Raw genomic sequence first — 21,758 nt, forward strand, 5'->3', positions numbered from 1 at the left:
AAAAGCAAAAGACTATAGAATGATATTTTGAGAAATAGTTAAATTGAGAAAATAGAAATTGTTAAAAATTTCTTAATATGTATTATGAATTTTTATGTAATTTTTTTAATGTATTTTATTAATTATTACTTTTATATTCTCTAGGTTCTAAAGGATGTCTAGAAAAATTATTATCTTATTCATTTAGTGAGGTTATTGTTAAAATTACTTTATATATTATCTCTAAAAAGGAATGAAAATGGCTTGGCAACATGGTTGTAGATTGTTGGAAATAGAAATGGATTCACTTGTTGCAGTCAAGTTGGTCCTCTCTCCAATTGATCATCTTCATCCTCTTTATAGTATTGTGGCAAACTGTAAGGAACTTTTGAATAGGAATTAGAATGTGTCCCTTACCCATGTTTATAGAAAGTGTAATTTAGTGGCTGATTTGTTAGCAAACATTAGTCATGGCTGCAGATTCTTTAGCTCCCCCTATTGATGTCGTTTCTCTTCTGGAAGCTGATTTATTGGGCTTGTCTACGCTAAGATTAGTTGTGATTTAGTTTTTTTTATCCTTTGCCTTCATGCATCCTTGTAATAATAATAAAAAAAATTGGAATGATTACATATATCAAATTGTCGATCTTCATATCATTTTTCTTTTAAAACATGTCATCAATTACATAAAAGTTTGAAAACAAACTTAAAAATCCAACAGTAATTAACGTCCTCGGATGAATATAGAAATTAAAATTCAAAATTACCTTACCATTTGCACCTCATGAATTTCACTAGTGTTGCTTTGTATGAGTGAAGTGTCCACAACTGCTCTCACCATATATACTCCTCAACAAAAAAAAGAACAACAAAAAAAAGGGGTGTTCTTAGCATATTAGTAAACACAAATTCACCACCCATTTTCAAAGCGAGGTGTGGGCCAGGTGCCATTTTCCAAAATTAAACCCGCTAATTAGTACCGTTCGAGAGACACGTGCCTCTCACGTGCCGTCCTTATTTTGAATTCGCCCTCAGACCGCCCTTCTCTAAATTTTCCTCTTTTAAACTTTGGACCCCCCAAACCAAACCGAATCGCCCCTCCTCTTTCAAATTCAAAATCAAACGCCGAAATCAAATTTAAATAAAAAAAAAAAAAAATCCTCCTCCATTTTTCAGATCCATCAATCTCTGCTTCTTCTTCTTTTAGCTCTGAATCTCTAGTGGTTCATATTTCGTTTCTGCCTGTTCGTTATTCGTTGCGAATAGGCGGCGGCGCGTGTGGTTCTGATTCGGCGATTCGTGTTGCGCCGGTGCTGGATTTCTAGGGTTTCCGATCTGGATTTTTAGGGCTCGATGGATAGCTCGGAATGCGTGCGGGTGGCCGTGAACATCAGGCCGTTGATTACCTCCGAGCTTTTGGTCGGCTGCACGGATTGCATTTCCGTCGTTCCCGGTGAACCTCAGGTGAGATTTTGAGCTGTTGATTTGATTTTGAATTGGATTTTGTTTTGCTTATTGAATCAAAGGTTTGATCTTTTTGTTGGTCGGTTTGAATAGAAGGTTAGAAAATGTTAAGGGATTTGTGATTAATTGGGGTGTTTCGAATATATAGGTGCAAATTGGGACTCATACATTCACCTACGATTATGTGTATGGTAGCACAGCACTGCCTTCTAGCTCAGTGTATGACGATTGTGTTGCTCCACTGGTGGATGCACTCTTCCATGGATACAATGCTACTGTGCTTGCTTACGGCCAGGTTTGACATTTTCTTTGCTGCAATTATTGTGTTTGTTTTATTTATGCTTGAGCTGGTTAGTTAGTAACTGATTTAATTCTTTTGATATTGAAGACGGGTTCGGGGAAGACGTATACGATGGGCACTAACTATTCTGGGGAAGGAAGCACTGGCGGAATCATACCGAAAGTGATGGAAACTATTTTCAAAAGAGTGGAGACAACAAAAGATAACACAGAGTTCTTGATCAGGGTATCGTTTATTGAGGTAAATGTCGAGTTCTACTACTGTATTTTGCCTGGTGTAAAGTTATTTGGTGTGTATTGCTCATGATGAATTTGCAACACAGATATTCAAGGAGGAAGTGTTTGACTTGCTTGATCCAAATTCATCAACTCTCTCTAAAAATGAAGGGGCAGCTACTACAAAGCCTATAGCAAGAGTGCCTATCCAAATTAGAGAAACAGTGAGTGGAGGGATAACACTTGCTGGTGTGACTGAGCCAGAGGTTAGGACGAAGGAAGATATGGGATCATATCTGGCTCGAGGTTCTTTAGCTCGTGCTACAGGGAGCACAAACATGAACAGTCAGTCAAGGTGCAATGCCTGTTCTTTTTTCTGTTAAGACTGAAGTATTTAAGTAGATGACTAATTAACAAATATTAGTGATATATGTATGTCTTTAAGTTCAGGGAATATTATATTATTGCACTTTTTGTTTTTGTTTTGTGTTTGATTTGTGTAACCAGTATTTGTTATGTAAATAAATTTGTCTATGTATAGATATCCATGCAGTATATTTTTATTACTTCTTTATATATGATGGGGTTGGATAGACTTTGTCTAATTGATCATTATTAGGAAGTGCTGCTTTTGGCTTGTGTAATGACATACCTTTTGGTTTCATACTTCATATGTTGAGACATTAATTAACTCAAAAAAGACCATTTGTGTGCTTCTAATTAGCTTCATTAGGAAGGAACTAACATATTATTTCTATTTCTTTCTCTTTTTCTTCTCACAATGCAGTCGCTCACATGCTATATTTACAATAACCATGGAGCAAAAGAAGATTTCTCACTGTCTGAATGGAGCAAATAATGATGATATCGGTGATGACATACTATGCGCAAAACTCCATTTAGTTGACCTAGCAGGTTCTGAGCGGGCAAAACGGACAGGTGCAGATGGCATGCGCTTGAAAGAAGGTAACTATAATGTTTCTTGCATGGAAGCTTTTTCTTGTATAAAGGAACTATACAATGGGGATTTGATGGGGCTGTGGCAAGATTAACCCTTTATGTTTTTACAGTGGCTCTAGTAGTCTTTCACTCTCATTGCATTATTGCTCTCAAAAAGTTTGGAAAAACTACCGTTTAATGCTTTTGCATTTGGTTTTAAGTAGATACCCCTTATTTTTAAGACTATTTATTGGTCTTGTAACAGGCATTCATATCAACAAGGGTTTACTTGCTCTCGGAAATGTGATTAGTGCCCTGGGAGATGAGAAAAAGAGGAAAGAAGGCGGACATGTTCCCTACCGTGATAGCAAGTTAACTCGCTTGTTACAGGTATGTAAACTATTTCAGTTATTTCAATCTGGTGTTGGTTGTTAGTTCTTGCAAGTTCTAGACATGTTTTTAGCTCACTAACTGAAATTGAATTTGTAGGATTCACTAGGAGGAAACAGTAAGACTGTGATGATTGGTATGTTGCACTTGTGTGTCACTGTATAGTTTCTTTAGGCAATCATGATACAGCCTTCTCACTGTTCATTTCTTAGTTTCTAATTTCTTTTTCTTTTGTCTTTTGATAGCTTGTGTTAGTCCAGCTGACACAAATGCAGAAGAGACCTTGAATACTTTAAAATATGCTAACCGTGCTCGCAACATCCAGAACAAGGCAGTGGTAAGTTTCTGGGTAACGTAATTCTCTTTTATGGTTTCATGTTGGCATTTTGTCTAATAATCTTGTCTTTACTCTTTATTTTAGATCAATCGTGATCCGGTGGCTGCTCAGTTACAATTGATGCGCAGCCAGATTGAGCACTTGCAGACTGAACTTCTATTTTACCGTGGTGATACTAGTGCACCATTTGAAGAACTGCAGGTATATACCACTGTAGAAGAAGTTTCAAAGAGTGATTCTTAATAATTCTGTAATGTGTTAATTGATCTTTGATCCTTCAATAACCTTCACTTTTCCTAGATTCTTAAACACAAAGTGTCATTACTCGAAGCAAGCAACATGGAGCTGAGGCAGGAGCTTCAGGGACGCCGAATAACTTGTGAACACCTAACACAGCGTGCTCTTGAAGCTCAGGTTTGATAATTTTGAAAGTGTGTAATTCATTAATAATATCTTGCCATGACACTTGACTAATATTATATATTTCAGGTTGAAAAAGATAAACTGGCCATGAAAATTGAAGCCTTCCGAAATGGTAAATCTTGGGATGAGATTGACTCCAATCCAGTTCAGGTTTGTAAATCTTTTACTGGCTGGATGCGTTCAGTTTATCTTCTTTTTGGAACTACGCATCGTTTTTTATTTTTTCCCCTTTTGTTGTTCTCTTACTGCGGCTTTCTGTTAGAAAAGAAATTAAACCGTGACATGGCTTTTTAACACTTTCCAGGAATATGACATGCTGAAAACTTATGTATCGAAAATTCAAGAGTTAGAAGGGGAATTGTTATGCTTGAAAAACTCACAAAGCAGGAGACTTGTTGACTGTGTAGAGGCAGATGGTGATGGCTTTCACTCAAACAACATATTATTCCCCTGTAATGATGAATATTCATCTGATTACGATACCAAAGCTGGGGATGTTTCTGGTAAGATATGAAAAAACTCCTTGCTGTTTGGTATTCTTCTAGTTATTTAATTGTTCGTGTTATATTTTTTTGATTTCGTTCTGCATCAGAATTTCATCTACCATCAAGATTAATCTCTCTGTACGATTTCTGTTACGGCTATTTGTCAATGACTTTTGTTGTTATTGAGTACAAAGTCTGAGTCTGTCATATTTTCTCCTTGTATTGCAAGCTGTGGACTGCTTGTGGGCTGTACAGACTAATAATAGTTGGGGATTCTTTGAACTAAAATCTCTCTCATCTTGTTCTTTTTTTTTTTTTTCAATTGCTTATGGTGATGTGTTTGATTTCTCTTAAGTTGCTAACAGCGGTACAAGTAGAGATGTGATGTTATTTTTGGCTCAAAGTGGAAGAAAATACAAGGAATTTTAAAGATTCGTGGGGTGGGGGAGTAGGATTATTATGGCTATGATTTCCTCTGATTTTATGGATATGCTTTTTTCCCCCATTCACGTGGTTAAAAGCTTTTGGTCTATTATATATTATGTTATGTAGCTGTGATTTATTGTTTTATCAAGACTTGTACGATTAGATATGTCCCTAATGAATCGTTTGTACTCTTTAGTAATCACAAACTTGATTCATCTGTAGATGTGATAGATGTAGAAAAAGAGCAAGAACATTCTTCTCTTCAAGAAAAACTGGATCGGGAGCTGAAAGAATTGGACAAAGCTCTCGAGCAAAAGGAGGTAAGATTTCTTCAGTTTTAACTGTAGTCTTTTTGTCTTTGCTACATCTCCAACTCCCTGAAGATGTTGAAGCGGTTATCAGTGAGTTGTTTCATCCTACTGTTGTCTAGGTGTTGCTTGTTTGTTCATTCTCCATTCTCTTGGGTGTATGGTCACTTTGTTTTTATTTTGGTTTTCTTTGACTTGGTTAAAGGCTGAAATGAAGCGGTTTACAAGTTCTGATACCTCGGTTCTTAAGCTGTATGAGAAGAAGGTTCATGAGTTAGAACATGAGAAGAAAGCCCTTCAGGTTAGTTTTTTGTCTGCTTTACTTTATGTTGTCAAAGCTATCATTTAATGTCTGGCTAAAAGATCATATAATTTCATTCTTCAGAGAGAGATTGAAGAGTTGAGACAAAATCTTTCAAATATCTCATCTACTTCTGGGGATGGTGCTCAAAAGTTAAAGGAGGATTATCTACACAAGTTGAACCTTCTTGAAGGACAGGTGAGTAGACTCATAGACGATTAGACTTACCCTTTTGATGGCATTTTGATATCTCCGGCTTATTTTTTCCTTTGCAGGTTTCTGAGTTGAAAAAGAAACAGGATGCTCAAGCCCAATTGTTGAGACAAAAACAAAAAAGCGATGAGGCTGCAAGGAGACTACAGGATGAAATTCAGAGAATAAAGACTCAAAAGGTGCTATTTGTTGTTGAAATGCATATGGTCATGGAGAATGATGATTGTGTTTTTTATTATTAATACAAGGTTATTTCATAGGTTCAATTGCAACACAAGATCAAACAGGAGTCTGAGCAGTTTAGATTATGGAAAGCATCACGAGAAAAAGAAGTTCTTCAGGTATATAGAATGGAGGAATATCATAGATGTTTACTTTGTGGTTTTCTTTTGAACCAGAGCCACACTACTTGTGATATGACTTGACTGAACATAATAAAGTAATCTGCAAATAAATGATGGATAAAATTTTATTCATTTTTAATTGAAGTATGATGATGGTTCTTTGTTCTGTTGATTTTGATAACCTTTTATGGGACAATTTTGTAGATATTTTTGGCAGTAAGGTAACTTTAGAATCACTGCAATCCCTAAAGAAAAATAACTGCTAGGATTAAAACTACAAGGAGCCCAAAGTGGAATGCACTCCAAACTACAGGCACAGACCTAAAATAATTTAACTTTTTACTACGCAACTACTGAAATTAGTTTAGTTAGTTAGTTTTCATGTTATTACTCTTTTTGAAGTGAAGATGTCAAAATGATATTTGTTGAATTTTTCTTCAATGTATGGTCTGCTGGCAGATTAATCTTATTATGATGTAAAAAAAAAAAAAAAAAACAGAAGCAGAATCTGAATGGTATAAGAAATTTGGCTCCTAGTATTGTTATTGGCTATTCTTGCTGGCTTTAAACTCTACTATAATTCTCAAATGATTGTAGTCTATATTTATAGTAATTCTGCTTACCATTCAACTGTTCAAGTGGTACTTTTCAGATTTTAATTAGTAGAAAACATCATCCTGATTGACGAAACCGACATTTTTATTAAATTATGGGGAGTAAATTTTCTGATGTTGAAGTTTTAACTTTCAGAATGTTATCGGCTCTTTTGTTTTGTTTTTTTTTTTTGGGTTAGCGGGAGAGCAGCTTTTGCTAGATGTATACCATATTTTCTTATATGCAATAGTTTTAAGAAGCTGTACATAATGTAGCTTGATTATGTCTTTTATTTTCTATCCATGTTGGAAACTAAACAGCTACAAATCTTCTATTTTGTGAATGATCAGCTTAAGAAAGAGGGAAGGAGGAACGAGTATGAGATGCATAAGCTGTTAGCTTTAAACCAGAGGCAAAAAATGGTAAGCAAACGTTTGTTGGGTTGCCCTTCATTTATAGAAAGATATACTCACTTCTATATGCTATGCCAGGTTTTGCAACGAAAGACAGAAGAAGCTAATATGGCCACAAAAAAGCTAAAGGAGCTTTTAGAATCCAGAAAGACTTCTTCACGTGAAACTTCTGGTCATAATGCTCATGGTATTCAGGTATTTGTAACTCGAAGCTTCTAATAAAAAAGAAAAATCATTTATCAAAATGAAGTGCTTGTTTGTATGCTATGAGTTGGACTAATGACAAATATAAAAAAAGATGGCATCACATTATCTATGTCACATTGGACTGGGCCTTGCTTTTAATGTAGCTTGATAGTAAAGTAGTTTGATTATCTTTTGTGTTGTTATTATAATACTGCGATTTCCATCTATGTAATGGGGATCTAATTGGCTCCTCACTCTATTTGTCTTGCTGGACGTAACCTTTTGATTTGTTTGGTTATGCATTGGGATGTGGTAGTCCTCCATGTAACTGTTTTCTCCATATAGGCTCTGATGCAGGCAATCGAACTTGAGCTTGAAGTCACAGTTAAGACACATGAAGTAAGATCTGAGTATGAGCGGCAAATTGAAGAGTAAGCCTCTAATTCTGTTGGACTAGTTTATGAATTAATCTTTAAGGCTTTTAGAATTGACTTGCTTGAAGGTGCTGTTGGAGCTTTCTAGACATGTTCAGTTGTTTTCATCATTTATGAAGAAATGGGTATGATAAGCATGATAAATATTATTCAAGACAAGTTGAAAAATTTAAGGTGTCAGGTCCATGAGTCTTGTGAACCTAGAGAGGAGTTGTACTCTTGATCGTAGTGTATATTGGATATAACTTCGGCAAAATTCCTGTAATTGCAGTGTTTGCAGTATCTCTCTTTGTTAGTACATTTCACTTGGCTAAATAGCATCATGTATTGAGAACCTAGTCAAGCATCTATCTCAACTTCTCTGATACGTTGAATATATTCATAGTAACAGTACCTGCAGTTATCCATATTTTGTGTATTTCATTTGAAAAGAGCCATGCTTTCTGACCAATAACTGTTCGTATATCAACTTTGTTTTTGACTGGGACAGTGTTTCTTTTGTGGCAGTTCTCTAATCAATTTCATTTTAACTATGCTACCACAGGCGTGCTATGATGGCCAAGGAAAGAACCAAGCTAATAGAAGAACAACGTAATTTAAGGTGAGTATTTTTGAAGTCGAATATATTCAATATCATGTTGTCATGTTGCAATAAATTCGTCCATTATCTTGTCTGTACATGATGTATATATCTTTGTTTCAATGGTATGAATGCAGTGATTCCTCGGAAATAATGTCTCCTGGTGCAAGAAATTCAAGGATTTTTGCTCTTGAAAACATGCTTGCTACTTCTTCTAGCACCATGGTATCTATGGCATCACAATTGTCAGAAGCAGAAGAGCGCGAGCGGGGTTTCAATGGCAGGGGGCGTTGGAATCAAGTTCGGTCTCTTACAGATGCCAAAATTTTGATGAATCATCTGTTCAACTTAGCTTCTTCCTCCAGGTAATAGATTATATATGACATTGGAAGTTCCCCAAATAGAAACATTTCTTCTAAATGATGTGTCATTGTCATACATTCCCTCATACTTTGTTATATGACTGAAAACAAGACTTCTCCTGCTTTTCAAGGTGCCTGTTACGAGATAAAGAAGTTGCATACAGAGAGAAGGATTTGGAAATAAGAGATTTGAAGGAAAAAGTAGTAAGCCTCAGTAGTTCGCTCAGGAAGCTGGAGAATAAGAATGCTGAACTTATGCATCAGGTGAAGTCTACAGCTATATTGAATACAACTTTGAGTAGAAAGGAGCACTACCAAACATAATTCATTTATGATACCCACTAAAATACTCATCTTGGTCTTTTTCTTTGCGGACACATTTGGTTTTGGAAATTTTTTTTCCCTTTTGGTTTCTAGCATTAGAGAAACCCTTCAACTTTTTTCTTTTTTCTATTCATGAATCCTAATTCTAGTTTGGTTAATCTTTTATTGCAACAGAACTCAGCGTTGAAGAAATCTGAAAATGGACACAAGTATGATTTGCGCAAGCTAGTAAGTGCAGTGGCATTCCCTTTTGAAAGCTTTTTTATTTATTTATTTTTTTTATTTTACCTTCATAAGACCATGTCTATAACCTCTCTTACATGTTATAAACTACCTATTTTCATTATGAACTGATTTCAGTTGATTGAAAAATAACTACTAGTCTTTATTCCTATAATTTACTCAATTACTGGTGCTTTATGTGCTCAAGGATTCACGGACATCATTCATCTTGGAGGACATGGATATATCTGACTCAGATGATGAGTGGATAGCCTCAGGAAAGCCAAAGACTAAAAAGAGAAAGTCCAAATATGGAAGTTCAAGTGAGGGATTCAATGCGCAAAGTACTAATGATTCTGGAGGCTTCAAGTTAGATAGTGCTGGTGAGGGGATAGTCAGTGTTGTGAAGAAAAGCGAGTTGGGTGTATGCTGCTCTTGTAGCAAGACTTCCTCCTGCAAAACAACTAAATGTCAATGTCGAACTACTGGCGGAGCCTGTGGGCCATCATGTGGTTGTGTGCCTGCTAAGTGTTCAAATAGAGAATCCAGCCTAGTTGAGGTACATGGGTCTCCAGAAGGAGAAACTGCTCAAGGAATTGGAAATGATGAAGGCACTGATGAAACAGAGAAGAATCAGCATCTAGCTTCTCAGGGTGCCAGGTTACTTCAGAATGCATTAGTTGAGAGGCCTAGTGAAACAACTGATGATGGTGGACCAAGAAGGAAAGCTCTTTCAGAGATCGGAAATACGTTGGTATACTTATTCTTATCCCAAAAACTTAATAGAGACATTCAATCTGCTGGTCTAGTTTCATTCACTTTAAAACTTCTATGGTCTAAATGATTTCTATAACTGCAGGCCAAATCCAATGCACCGAAGCCTAACCAGAGAAAGAAATGGCGAAGAACCACAATCCAACTGGTTACAAATGCTCCGCCTCCCTCGCAGCCAGCAACTGCTGAAGCACCTCAAAGGGCAGATAAAGGGGCACCAGAGGTACCCATCCCTATGAAGCTTCCTCAAGGGGCAGATAAAGGGGCACCAGAGGCACCCATCCCTATGAAGCTTCCTAGGGCAATGCGATCAGCTGCATCAAATGGTGGCAACTTATTTAGAGAAAGGAATTCTGATAAAGCAGATCAATCTGGTGTCAATAAGGAGGCCGGTGTTCCTGCTCCAAGAAGTCCTCTGCGGCAGAACAAAACATCAGATGAGAAGGAGAACTGTGGCCTTTAAATATCATTTCTCCTTAGAAGAACCGTGGCATTATTTATACCATTAGTGGCGCTAAGCTGTGAAGCTGGAGATGTATGTCTGGTACCGATGATGTAGGTTAGTTGATTCACTTGATTGTGTTCAAGGCGGCTAGTAATGGCCAAAATACTGCGTCTACGAGGATTGATCAGTCCCAAAAGCCTTTGAGTTTCTGTTTGATTGCTGAAGAGAGATGTAGATGCTTAGGTGTTTCTTTGGTGTGTTTAGATGGTCCTCAGGAGTGTTGTTCAAGTTACTACCTATGCACCATTGAGAGATATTGCCCACATTAATTCAATCCGACACATTGTTCATAAATTTGTTATGCAATTGGTCTTGGAATTGTAGCACATGTAGTCACAAAGCGTTTGCAGGTGGTAAACCGAAAAGAAGGTATCAGACTATCAGTCCAGCAGCACTCGTCAACGTTGTTCTGCACCACTTCTGCCTGCCCATTTGCCCATCCCCAAATTAGTTGATATGATGATCTTTAGGCTAAACATTAACAAGTAAAAGATATGATTAATGGACTACAACAGAAATTATGAACTTTGTGAGATGAATGTATCATGACATCTAAGAAAGCATGCCCATGCTTACTTGTCAATGTTGAGGTGAACAATAAGGTGATGAGTTCGATTTGATTGTTTCTTTTAATCCGATTTGAACTTTGCTAAAGCTTAAAAAGCTCAGAATGGGCTCAGATTAAATAATTTTTCCTATACTCCCGTTTGGCTCTATTGTGTTACTAGATTCGTTCTGGTGTTGCCCCCTTGACTAGAGACATTCTTAGTAAAAAAGAAGATGGTAAAATATTCGAAAGGCATGGGTGGAAGCAAAGTCATAAATCACGTAACACCATGAGAGAAGCTTTGCTATTCTGATGGCTTTATACATCTAGCTGTCACGCCCCGAATTTTGAATAACCAATTCAAATCCGAAACATGAATAAACAATTAATACAAATAACGTTCTGAATTTTTTTCTCACAAACAAACATACCACTCGCCACTCAACACAAAAACTCGAAAACCTCGAGTTAATTATTACAATTCACTCTTACAAAGTAAAATTGCAAAGCTCTAAATGAGCATAACAAACCTCACAATATAATGCTGTAATTCACATAACACTACTCTAAGCAGCCCGATCACCGTCCTGGTTCTCCTGACCTGTAGGATTTCCCGCTACACAATTTGAATAGTGTACCGGGAGTTGCAACAACACAAAACCCGGTAAGCTTTTTACAGCCAGTATGAGTAAACAAGAAAGAACTGTTGATTTTAAATTACAATTCTTATAACTCAACAACACAACCAACAATCTCAACATCCACGACGCAAACGTCAAACCCATTCAATATCACCACTTTGGTCCTATCTCACAACACTATCACCACTTGGGTCCCATCCCATAACACGTTAGAGCTCTAACTGCCTCGTTACCTCTGACACCTTGGCCTAGGGTCAAGCAACGGCAAAAATACTTCGGTTAACACTATAACCGTCGCGCTTTGGACATCCCCGTCCTCAGCACCATATACTTCGGTTAATAATAAACCGTCGCGCTTTGGACATCCCCGTCCTCAGCACACAACTTCGGTTAATAATAAACCGTCGCACCTTGGACATCCCCGTCCTCAGTACACAACTTCGGTTAATAATAAACCGTCGCACCTTGGACATCCCCGTCCTCAGTACACAAACACTCCGGTTATCCTTAACCGTCGAACTTCGGACACCTCGTCCTCAGAATCCTACTTTCTCCAACTCTATACATCCTCCAATGTAAATCTTGAATATTAACAAGAACTCATCAATCATGTTCATCACATAAAAATATGGTAAGTCACATGTCAATTCATAATAATTTAATCATCCCAATTCCACACTCTTCAATGTCACACCATTCACATATAATCACGTAAATATATATATACGTAATTATCCGCTCAGGGATAATCACTAATACCAACTATAGTTCACATGCAATAAAACTGAGAAATTCATTTGTATAGTAAAAATCATTTTACTTACCCATGGACCGTAGTTGATCAAGTCCATATGATTTTAAAACAAATATTTATTTCATAAATATTTTCACGCAATTACGACAAAATAAGGTAATTAAATTTATTCGGTTCGTAATATGAACCACGTGAGGTTTACTCACCTCTAATCCAGCTGCGTCTTCTAAAAAGCCAAATACATCAATCCGAATCGTCCACCAAATCAATCCGTCGATAACCTAATCCAATAATGATCTTAACTTAGCCAACAACTCATAAATGTAATTAAACGACGATCCAACGGTCAGATCTGAATATAATGATGATCCAACGGTCGGATTCAAATTAAACGATGATCCAACGGTCGGATCTGAATTTAATGATGATCCAACGGTCGGATCCTCACGGATCGCCCTTAGGATCATCCTCCAAAATTATCACGAAGATCCAACGGTCAGATCTTCCTGAATCGCCCTTACTAACATCTCCACAAAATTATATGAAAATCCGACGGTCGGATTCTCACGAATCGCCTTCCGAATAACTATTTCTCAATTATACGAAGATCCAACAGTCGGATCTTCGCCCGTGACCTCACAAAGTCATCGGGACAGTCATACGATCAACATACTAAAATTTGAAGTAAAACCGATGGTCTGATCTTCACAGATCGTAAACCGAAGATAAAACGTAAAAAACCGTAAATAGTAACGTAAAAACGTAAATCCACTATTTATCAACTTTTTCTAACATGACCATGTTATATATCAAAACGCTCGTAAGGATGCGTAGATCATCACCTAGATAATAAAAACTCAAAATATGGTCGAATACGCCGCCACAAGCGGCGGTCAGTGGGCGGTCAACGGCGGTCAACGCGGCGGTCAACCACCTCCGATGCAAAAGTCGTCAACTACAAACTTGTTCAAAATGACGAGTTGATCCACTTTCATAACTAGCATGAAGTCTGAAAACGAAAGGAAGTGGTCGGAAATTACCTAGAACAGTCGAGGTGGCCGGAAAATTTCCAGAATCCGGCGAAATTTGCAGAATCCGGCAAGGCTTGATTTCGACGTCAAAACTTCAATTTCAGGCTTCGATTCCTTCTAGAGAGTTGTTAAGAAACTCAAGACGAACGCATTGGTTCAAGAATCACAGAAAAATATGGTCTGTAGCTCGAGATATACCGATCGAAAGCTTCGGTGGTCGGAAAATTTGCAGAATTTTGCAGAATCCGGCGAGGGCTCCGATCGACGTAAAAACTTCAATTTCAGGCCTCGATGCCTTCTAGAGAGTCGTTAACAACATCAAGGGGAACCCACTGGAAAAAGAATCAATCAAAACGATGCACTACAGCTCGAGATATACCGATCGAAGCTTCGGTTTTCGATTTGATCGGGTCTGGCTTCCAGCCGCCACCACGAGTAGCGCCGCCGTGCAAGGCCACTTCTGGGAGCTTCAGGACGTTGAGGCGAGCTCGTGGGTGAAGTTTGGTGAGGATTGTTGGCCGGTAGCTTGAGATATCAAGCTTGGAACCAAAACGAGCTCAAACCGGGCGGAGCTTCCCGCCGCCGCTGGTGGCCGTGTCGTGGTTCAAGGCTGCCACCTGCAGCTGCGCAAGGTCGAGGCGAAGCTATAGGAAGTGTTCTGGTCTTGATTGGTGGCCGGTGGAGTGAGAGAGAGTTTGGAGAAGTTTTGCTCTGTTTTGGGTGGTTTCGGACGTGAGAGAGAGAGAATTCGTTTCTTAGCTTAATTGATTCGTTCTTCCACTCATGCATAATCATGTTAAAGCACCGGCCTTCAAATTATGCAATTGTCCACTAACCTTAAATCACGGAACCGGTGTTTGCCACCAAATTGTTTGATTAAAAAAAACTAGGTTATTACAATCTACCCTCCTTAAAGAAATTTCGTCCCGAAATTTAAGCGCAAGTTAATTGCTCTCGATTACAGTTAACCTAACCATCGAATCTCCATCTTTCCCAAAACTGTAGTAATCTACAAAACCACAGCCCTTTGTATAAAAATACATTCCTATGGCCACTAAATCCTTTCATCACAAACGTAAACTCACACAACGAGAATTCACAAATGAAATCCTCATCCCCACTTAAGTCATCAACATGACATTCCTTCACCGCATCATTTCTCAAAATTACAACACAACAATTGCCTCAAGCAACCCACACTCAAATCACCACGTGGCATTGCACATATAGCTGTTTTCACACAGATCGTCATCCTGTACTGGCATACAAGCACAGTAAACACTCCCACAAAGCGTTTCGCTTCTCAATTAGCATCACTCAAAACAAATCATTCTCAAAAGCACGCCAATAAAACATGTCACCCAGTGATGATGACTTGGGCTTGCTCAATCCTTGGGCTAAGCATTAGGGCTGGCCAATTGGGCCGAAGAAACCGAACCATCCACATTTAGAACCGGCTCGAACCAATTTGGGTTTAACATTTGGGCCTACCATTCGGGCCGAACAATTGGGCTTACCATTTGGGCCTACCATTTGGGCTTACTATTTGGGCTTACTATTTGGGCCTACCAATCGGCCCACCAACTTCCAGCTCGGCTACGGTATGAAATTGTACATACCGTATATACGTATGCATACCGTACAGATCGTATATACGTATGCATACCGTACAACTGTATATTCGTATGCATACCGTACAGACCGTATATACGTATGCATACTGTACAACTGTATATAAGTATACATACCGTACAGACCGTATATACGTATGTATACCGTACATACCGTATATACGTCCGTATATCAAGCATATACGAGATCCAAAAATATTTGTAAGAGGTAAGGTTCGAACTCCCGACCTCAAACACGAAGGTTTTGCTCCCAACCACTGAAGCAAGAGCTGCCTTCATTAATATATGCTCACGTGTTATATTTATTATGTCATAAGCGACATAAATAAAATAACGGGGGAGGCAAGGTTCGAAACCTTAACCTGCTGCACAAGGGCTTTGCCCACCAACCACTGGAGCACAAGCTGTGCTTAATATAATGTGTACAAATGTTTTACTTATTATGTCATAAGCGAACATAATAAAAATAAACGAGAGGCAAGGTTCGAACCTCTGACCTCTTGTACATGAGCCTTGCTCTTCAACCACTAGAGCACCAGCTGCTCTCGTTACTATCCATGCAACTTCTTTTATTTATTCTATCATAAGCGATAGAATAACAACAAACTGTCGGTACACTCCACGTGCCACGACACGTCTCTTCCGTGATTTACGGAAAGCAAATCACTTTCGGCTAAAGCTGTCTGCCACAGCGTCTCGAGGTTCGGCCTGTCCCCTTACACGCTCAACACGCGCCAACAGCTTTTCCGGGTTTCGGGGCGACTTTAATCCAACGCGTGGATTCAAATTCTGAGATCGTTCATCCAACGGTGGAGATCTGCTCACCTTGTTCTATAAATAGGTGCATTCTGGAGAAAAACTGTTCACTCCAAAAGAAAAGAAATTTTTCTTCCGAGCTCAAGTCTTTCTCTCTCAACTCTTCAGCCTTTCTCTTCTCAAATCCTTTCTTCATCAATTTCAATCCTTCTCTTCTGATCTTCTCTCCCATCTAGTTGATTCAATCCCATCTTTCCTCTGAACTTTCAGATCTTCAATATTTTCCTCCAAATCTTCAATCCTTCTTTCTCAGATCTTTTCTTCCATTTGAAGATTCGATCTCATCTTTCCTCTGAGAATCTCAGATCTCCAATCACCAGTTCAACAACTCCAATCCTTCTAACAAAATCTCCCTCAAACACTAAACCATGTATTCCTCGATTTCCACATCCTCTCACCCCATGACCCAAGAGCCACGAACTCTGCAACTAATGGAGCTCCAAACCCCGCAACAAATGGAACCACAACAACAGCAACCAACAGAGGAGGGAGGAAACACCCAAGCAGCTGGAAGTAGTGCCAACATGGATTTCTGGCGAAGCCGTACCAGGTGGATTCCTACTCCAGAACAAATAAGAATCCTCAAGGATCTTTACTATGTCAAGGGATTTAAGTGCCCAACTACAGAGCAGATTCACGAGATCTGTCTCCAGCTGAACCAGTATGGGCATGTTGAGGGTAAGAACATTTACTTTTGGTTCCAGAACGTCAGGGCTCGAGAGAAGCAGATGAATAGGTGTAATCAGGCTGCTCCAGTGCCCATGAGAACTAGTTCTCTTGGTACTGGTAGATCCATTGATCTCAATTTTGGGTCCACTGGTTCTACTGGTGCTGGTGGATCCATCGACATCAATTTTGGGCCAGCTGGTGGATCCATTGACATCAATTTTGGGTCCACTAGTTCTACTGATGATGGTAGATCCATTGATCTCAACTTTGGTTCCACCTATTCTACTGGTAATGAAGGATTTCTTGATTTAAATTCTGTTTCATATTCTTCCTCACACTTCAACACTAATACTAGTACAACTCTTTTGGCACAACAGGAGGACAAACATCCCTGCAACAACGAGGAGGAGATCACCAGGAGGTTCAAACTCTTCCTCTGTTCCCCGTGCACGGCGAGGACGTCTTTGGTAACCTGAAGGCTACTTCCGAGGAAGGTAGCGCTTTTGGTTACTATTCTGGTGGCTCAGGCGGTTACCACAGTGGCTCAAACGTTTCTCTTGAGCTCAGCCTCAACCCATCCGGAGCTGCTGACTAGGCTTAGTATAGCATAGTCCTCGCTTTTTTTTTTCTTTTTTTTTTTCTTTTTTTTTTTGTAATATAAACTCAATAAGATGGTGTGCATGTTTTCTTTCCTGTTTGTTTAACCAACAACAACACCAAGGATCGAACCTTGGTCACCCAATACTGTTTTCAAAACCATAAACAACTCTACTGCACACATCTTTCATAATGATTTATCACAAACAATCAATTAAGTTGCACAGAGGTCAAGCTAGTATCCTCTGAGTCAAACCAAACACAATAATTTCGTCGCTAGAATTAGGGATTAATAAAGCTAAACACTTCCTGAGTTAACTAGGAAAACTCACATCCTTAGAGTTACTCGTGCTAGTCTTATAAAATCTCAACCATTCCCTCTAAAACATGCTCCATCAAACTTACCATAATTCAACCCTAAGATTTCACGATTCATACGTCGAATCAACTCCATACCGCATAGTAATTCACTTGAACCACTATGGATACCCAATCATGTCACTATCATCAATACCCAAAATTGTATTTAACCATTTCACCTAAAATCCATAACCATAGAAACACACTCTCGTCCAAGATCATTAACAAAGAGTTGATTCTAATTCTCCCCATTATCTATCAACTAAAAATCAAACTCTATTTCAAAACTTTAAGTGTCCCGTCTACATAAACTTAAAACACAAAACAACCTCAAATATATAGTCGTTCGTCTCAATCACTCAAACACGAGATCAAACTCCTTTCTCACAACTTAAACCCTGGTCATCAACTTACAAACACATGGAAGAATTAACCACAATAATTCATTCCCAAACCGCAATACTACCCACCACTCCACATGAGTCAAGAATCAAATCAAAAACATCTGTATATCCAACCTAATAAGGCAAAAATTCCATCAATTCATACTCGTATCCACACTAGGTACGTGCATAGGCCAACATCATGCCTTCAACCAAACACCTCAACATCCAAAAGAACCTCACTTCCATAAAACAATCACCCTAACTCAATAGAGTTAAATCCGAAGGTTTCCATCCCTTAAAGATTATAACTCGCGGTAACTGAACTTATTCAAATACGAACCTACAAGACAACTCTGTAGTTCTAAGTACTACTCCTTCGAATATTCAACACCTAAGAAATATAGTATGCTTGGCTAATACACGTATAACACTTAAAACACAGTATAAGTCAAATACAAGTCCATATTAACCAAGTCAATACTACAGGGAAGGTGTTAACGTTCCTAAAACGACTTAGCGGCCTAAACAACTTCCAACACTCACACATACCCAATGACTTAGCCAATACCGAAGAGCGCACGATGGGGATCCGCTGCAGACGGGCCATCACTCGGAAGGTATTGACACGTCACCAAATATGTACCTTACGCTCTGATACCAAACTGTCACGCCCCGAATTTTGAATAACCAATTCAAATCCGAAACATGAATAAACAATTAATACAAATAACGTTCTGAATTTTTTTCTCACAAACAAACATACCACTCGCCACTCAACACAAAAACTCGAAAACCTCGAGTTAATTATTACAATTCACTCTTACAAAGTAAAATTGCAAAGCTCTAAATGAGCATAACAAACCTCACAATATAATGCTGTAATTCACATAACACTACTCTAAGCAGCCCGATCACCGTCCTGGTTCTCCTGACCTGTAGGATTTCCCGCTACACAATTTGAATAGTGTACCGGGAGTTGCAACAACACAAAACCCGGTAAGCTTTTTACAGCCAGTATGAGTAAACAAGAAAGAACTGTTGATTTTAAATTACAATTCTTATAACTCAACAACACAACCAACAATCTCAACATCCACGACGCAAACGTCAAACCCATTCAATATCACCACTTTGGTCCTATCTCACAACACTATCACCACTTGGGTCCCATCCCATAACACGTTAGAGCTCTAACTGCCTCGTTACCTCTGACACCTTGGCCTAGGGTCAAGCAACGGCAAAAATACTTCGGTTAACACTATAACCGTCGCGCTTTGGACATCCCCGTCCTCAGCACCATATACTTCGGTTAATAATAAACCGTCGCGCTTTGGACATCCCCGTCCTCAGCACACAACTTCGGTTAATAATAAACCGTCGCACCTTGGACATCCCCGTCCTCAGTACACAACTTCGGTTAATAATAAACCGTCGCACCTTGGACATCCCCGTCCTCAGTACACAAACACTCCGGTTATCCTTAACCGTCGAACTTCGGACACCTCGTCCTCAGAATCCTACTTTCTCCAACTCTATACATCCTCCAATGTAAATCTTGAATATTAACAAGAACTCATCAATCATGTTCATCACATAAAAATATGGTAAGTCACATGTCAATTCATAATAATTTAATCATCCCAATTCCACACTCTTCAATGTCACACCATTCACATATAATCACGTAAATATATATATACGTAATTATCCGCTCAGGGATAATCACTAATACCAACTATAGTTCACATGCAATAAAACTGAGAAATTCATTTGTATAGTAAAAATCATTTTACTTACCCATGGACCGTAGTTGATCAAGTCCATATGATTTTAAAACAAATATTTATTTCATAAATATTTTCACGCAATTACGACAAAATAAGGTAATTAAATTTATTCGGTTCGTAATATGAACCACGTGAGGTTTACTCACCTCTAATCCAGCTGCGTCTTCTAAAAAGCCAAATACATCAATCCGAATCGTCCACCAAATCAATCCGTCGATAACCTAATCCAATAATGATCTTAACTTAGCCAACAACTCATAAATGTAATTAAACGACGATCCAACGGTCAGATCTGAATATAATGATGATCCAACGGTCGGATTCAAATTAAACGATGATCCAACGGTCGGATCTGAATTTAATGATGATCCAACGGTCGGATCCTCACGGATCGCCCTTAGGATCATCCTCCAAAATTATCACGAAGATCCAACGGTCAGATCTTCCTGAATCGCCCTTACTAACATCTCCACAAAATTATATGAAAATCCGACGGTCGGATTCTCACGAATCGCCTTCCGAATAACTATTTCTCAATTATACGAAGATCCAACAGTCGGATCTTCGCCCGTGACCTCACAAAGTCATCGGGACAGTCATACGATCAACATACTAAAATTTGAAGTAAAACCGATGGTCTGATCTTCACAGATCGTAAACCGAAGATAAAACGTAAAAAACCGTAAATAGTAACGTAAAAACGTAAATCCACTATTTATCAACTTTTTCTAACATGACCATGTTATATATCAAAACGCTCGTAAGGATGCGTAGATCATCACCTAGATAATAAAAACTCAAAATATGGTCGAATACGCCGCCACAAGCGGCGGTCAGTGGGCGGTCAACGGCGGTCAACGCGGCGGTCAACCACCTCCGATGCAAAAGTCGTCAACTACAAACTTGTTCAAAATGACGAGTTGATCCACTTTCATAACTAGCATGAAGTCTGAAAACGAAAGGAAGTGGTCGGAAATTACCTAGAACAGTCGAGGTGGCCGGAAAATTTCCAGAATCCGGCGAAATTTGCAGAATCCGGCAAGGCTTGATTTCGACGTCAAAACTTCAATTTCAGGCTTCGATTCCTTCTAGAGAGTTGTTAAGAAACTCAAGACGAACGCATTGGTTCAAGAATCACAGAAAAATATGGTCTGTAGCTCGAGATATACCGATCGAAAGCTTCGGTGGTCGGAAAATTTGCAGAATTTTGCAGAATCCGGCGAGGGCTCCGATCGACGTAAAAACTTCAATTTCAGGCCTCGATGCCTTCTAGAGAGTCGTTAACAACATCAAGGGGAACCCACTGGAAAAAGAATCAATCAAAACGATGCACTACAGCTCGAGATATACCGATCGAAGCTTCGGTTTTCGATTTGATCGGGTCTGGCTTCCAGCCGCCACCACGAGTAGCGCCGCCGTGCAAGGCCACTTCTGGGAGCTTCAGGACGTTGAGGCGAGCTCGTGGGTGAAGTTTGGTGAGGATTGTTGGCCGGTAGCTTGAGATATCAAGCTTGGAACCAAAACGAGCTCAAACCGGGCGGAGCTTCCCGCCGCCGCTGGTGGCCGTGTCGTGGTTCAAGGCTGCCACCTGCAGCTGCGCAAGGTCGAGGCGAAGCTATAGGAAGTGTTCTGGTCTTGATTGGTGGCCGGTGGAGTGAGAGAGAGTTTGGAGAAGTTTTGCTCTGTTTTGGGTGGTTTCGGACGTGAGAGAGAGAGAATTCGTTTCTTAGCTTAATTGATTCGTTCTTCCACTCATGCATAATCATGTTAAAGCACCGGCCTTCAAATTATGCAATTGTCCACTAACCTTAAATCACGGAACCGGTGTTTGCCACCAAATTGTTTGATTAAAAAAAACTAGGTTATTACACTAGCAACTCGTAATTTTAGGCTACGTTACTCGTAATTGACTGACATTGAAGCTGTATGAGTAACGTAGCCTAAAATTTCTCCCGGGTTAGTTTCCCGAAGAGATGAGCCGCCTATTTTTCTGGGTCGCACCTCTTGCGCCACCATAGGG

General features: G+C 39.1%; 1 protein-coding gene and 1 long non-coding RNA gene across 2 annotated transcripts; one reads left to right on the forward strand and one right to left on the reverse strand.

Moving 5' to 3' along the window:
• The first annotated feature begins 1,311 nt into the window (after nt 1-1,311).
• LOC133745387 (kinesin-like protein KIN-4C) lies at nt 1,312-11,132 on the forward strand. The gene is made up of 26 exons (XM_062173446.1): nt 1,312-1,443; nt 1,592-1,738; nt 1,832-1,984; nt 2,067-2,314; nt 2,747-2,925; nt 3,164-3,288; nt 3,388-3,424; nt 3,534-3,625; nt 3,710-3,826; nt 3,926-4,039; nt 4,115-4,198; nt 4,353-4,551; nt 5,182-5,279; nt 5,473-5,568; nt 5,653-5,766; nt 5,844-5,960; nt 6,042-6,122; nt 7,070-7,141; nt 7,211-7,327; nt 7,664-7,749; nt 8,297-8,353; nt 8,470-8,697; nt 8,826-8,958; nt 9,193-9,246; nt 9,449-9,994; nt 10,100-11,132. Exons 1-26 carry the CDS (start codon nt 1,333-1,335, stop codon nt 10,475-10,477), a joined length of 3,783 nt encoding a protein of 1,260 aa, XP_062029430.1. The 5' UTR covers nt 1,312-1,332; the 3' UTR covers nt 10,478-11,132.
• Nucleotides 11,133-11,904: 772 nt separating this feature from the next.
• LOC133746394 (uncharacterized) lies at nt 11,905-21,004 on the reverse strand. The gene is made up of 3 exons (XR_009864105.1): nt 20,719-21,004; nt 19,885-19,959; nt 11,905-12,742 (listed from the first exon to the last, which is right to left on the reverse strand). It is a non-coding gene; the product is annotated as an uncharacterized LOC133746394 (long non-coding RNA).
• Nucleotides 21,005-21,758: the final 754 nt, after the last annotated feature.

The sequence above is a fragment of the Rosa rugosa genome, chromosome 4, assembly GCF_958449725.1.
Source record: "Rosa rugosa chromosome 4, drRosRugo1.1, whole genome shotgun sequence".
NCBI classification, from domain to species: Eukaryota; Viridiplantae; Streptophyta; class Magnoliopsida; order Rosales; family Rosaceae; genus Rosa; species Rosa rugosa.

Bases quoted from the DNA above. Each gene is read 5' to 3' on its own strand.
- LOC133745387 (XM_062173446.1), top strand. From the start codon at position 1,333: ATGGATAGCTCGGAATGCGTGCGGGTGGCCGTGAACATCAGGCCGTTG. The intron at 6,123-7,069 runs GTATATAGAATG...GTGAATGATCAG, and splicing joins GAGAAAAAGAAGTTCTTCAG to CTTAAGAAAGAGGGAAGGAG. The intron at 7,750-8,296 runs GTAAGCCTCTAA...ATGCTACCACAG, and splicing joins TATGAGCGGCAAATTGAAGA to GCGTGCTATGATGGCCAAGG.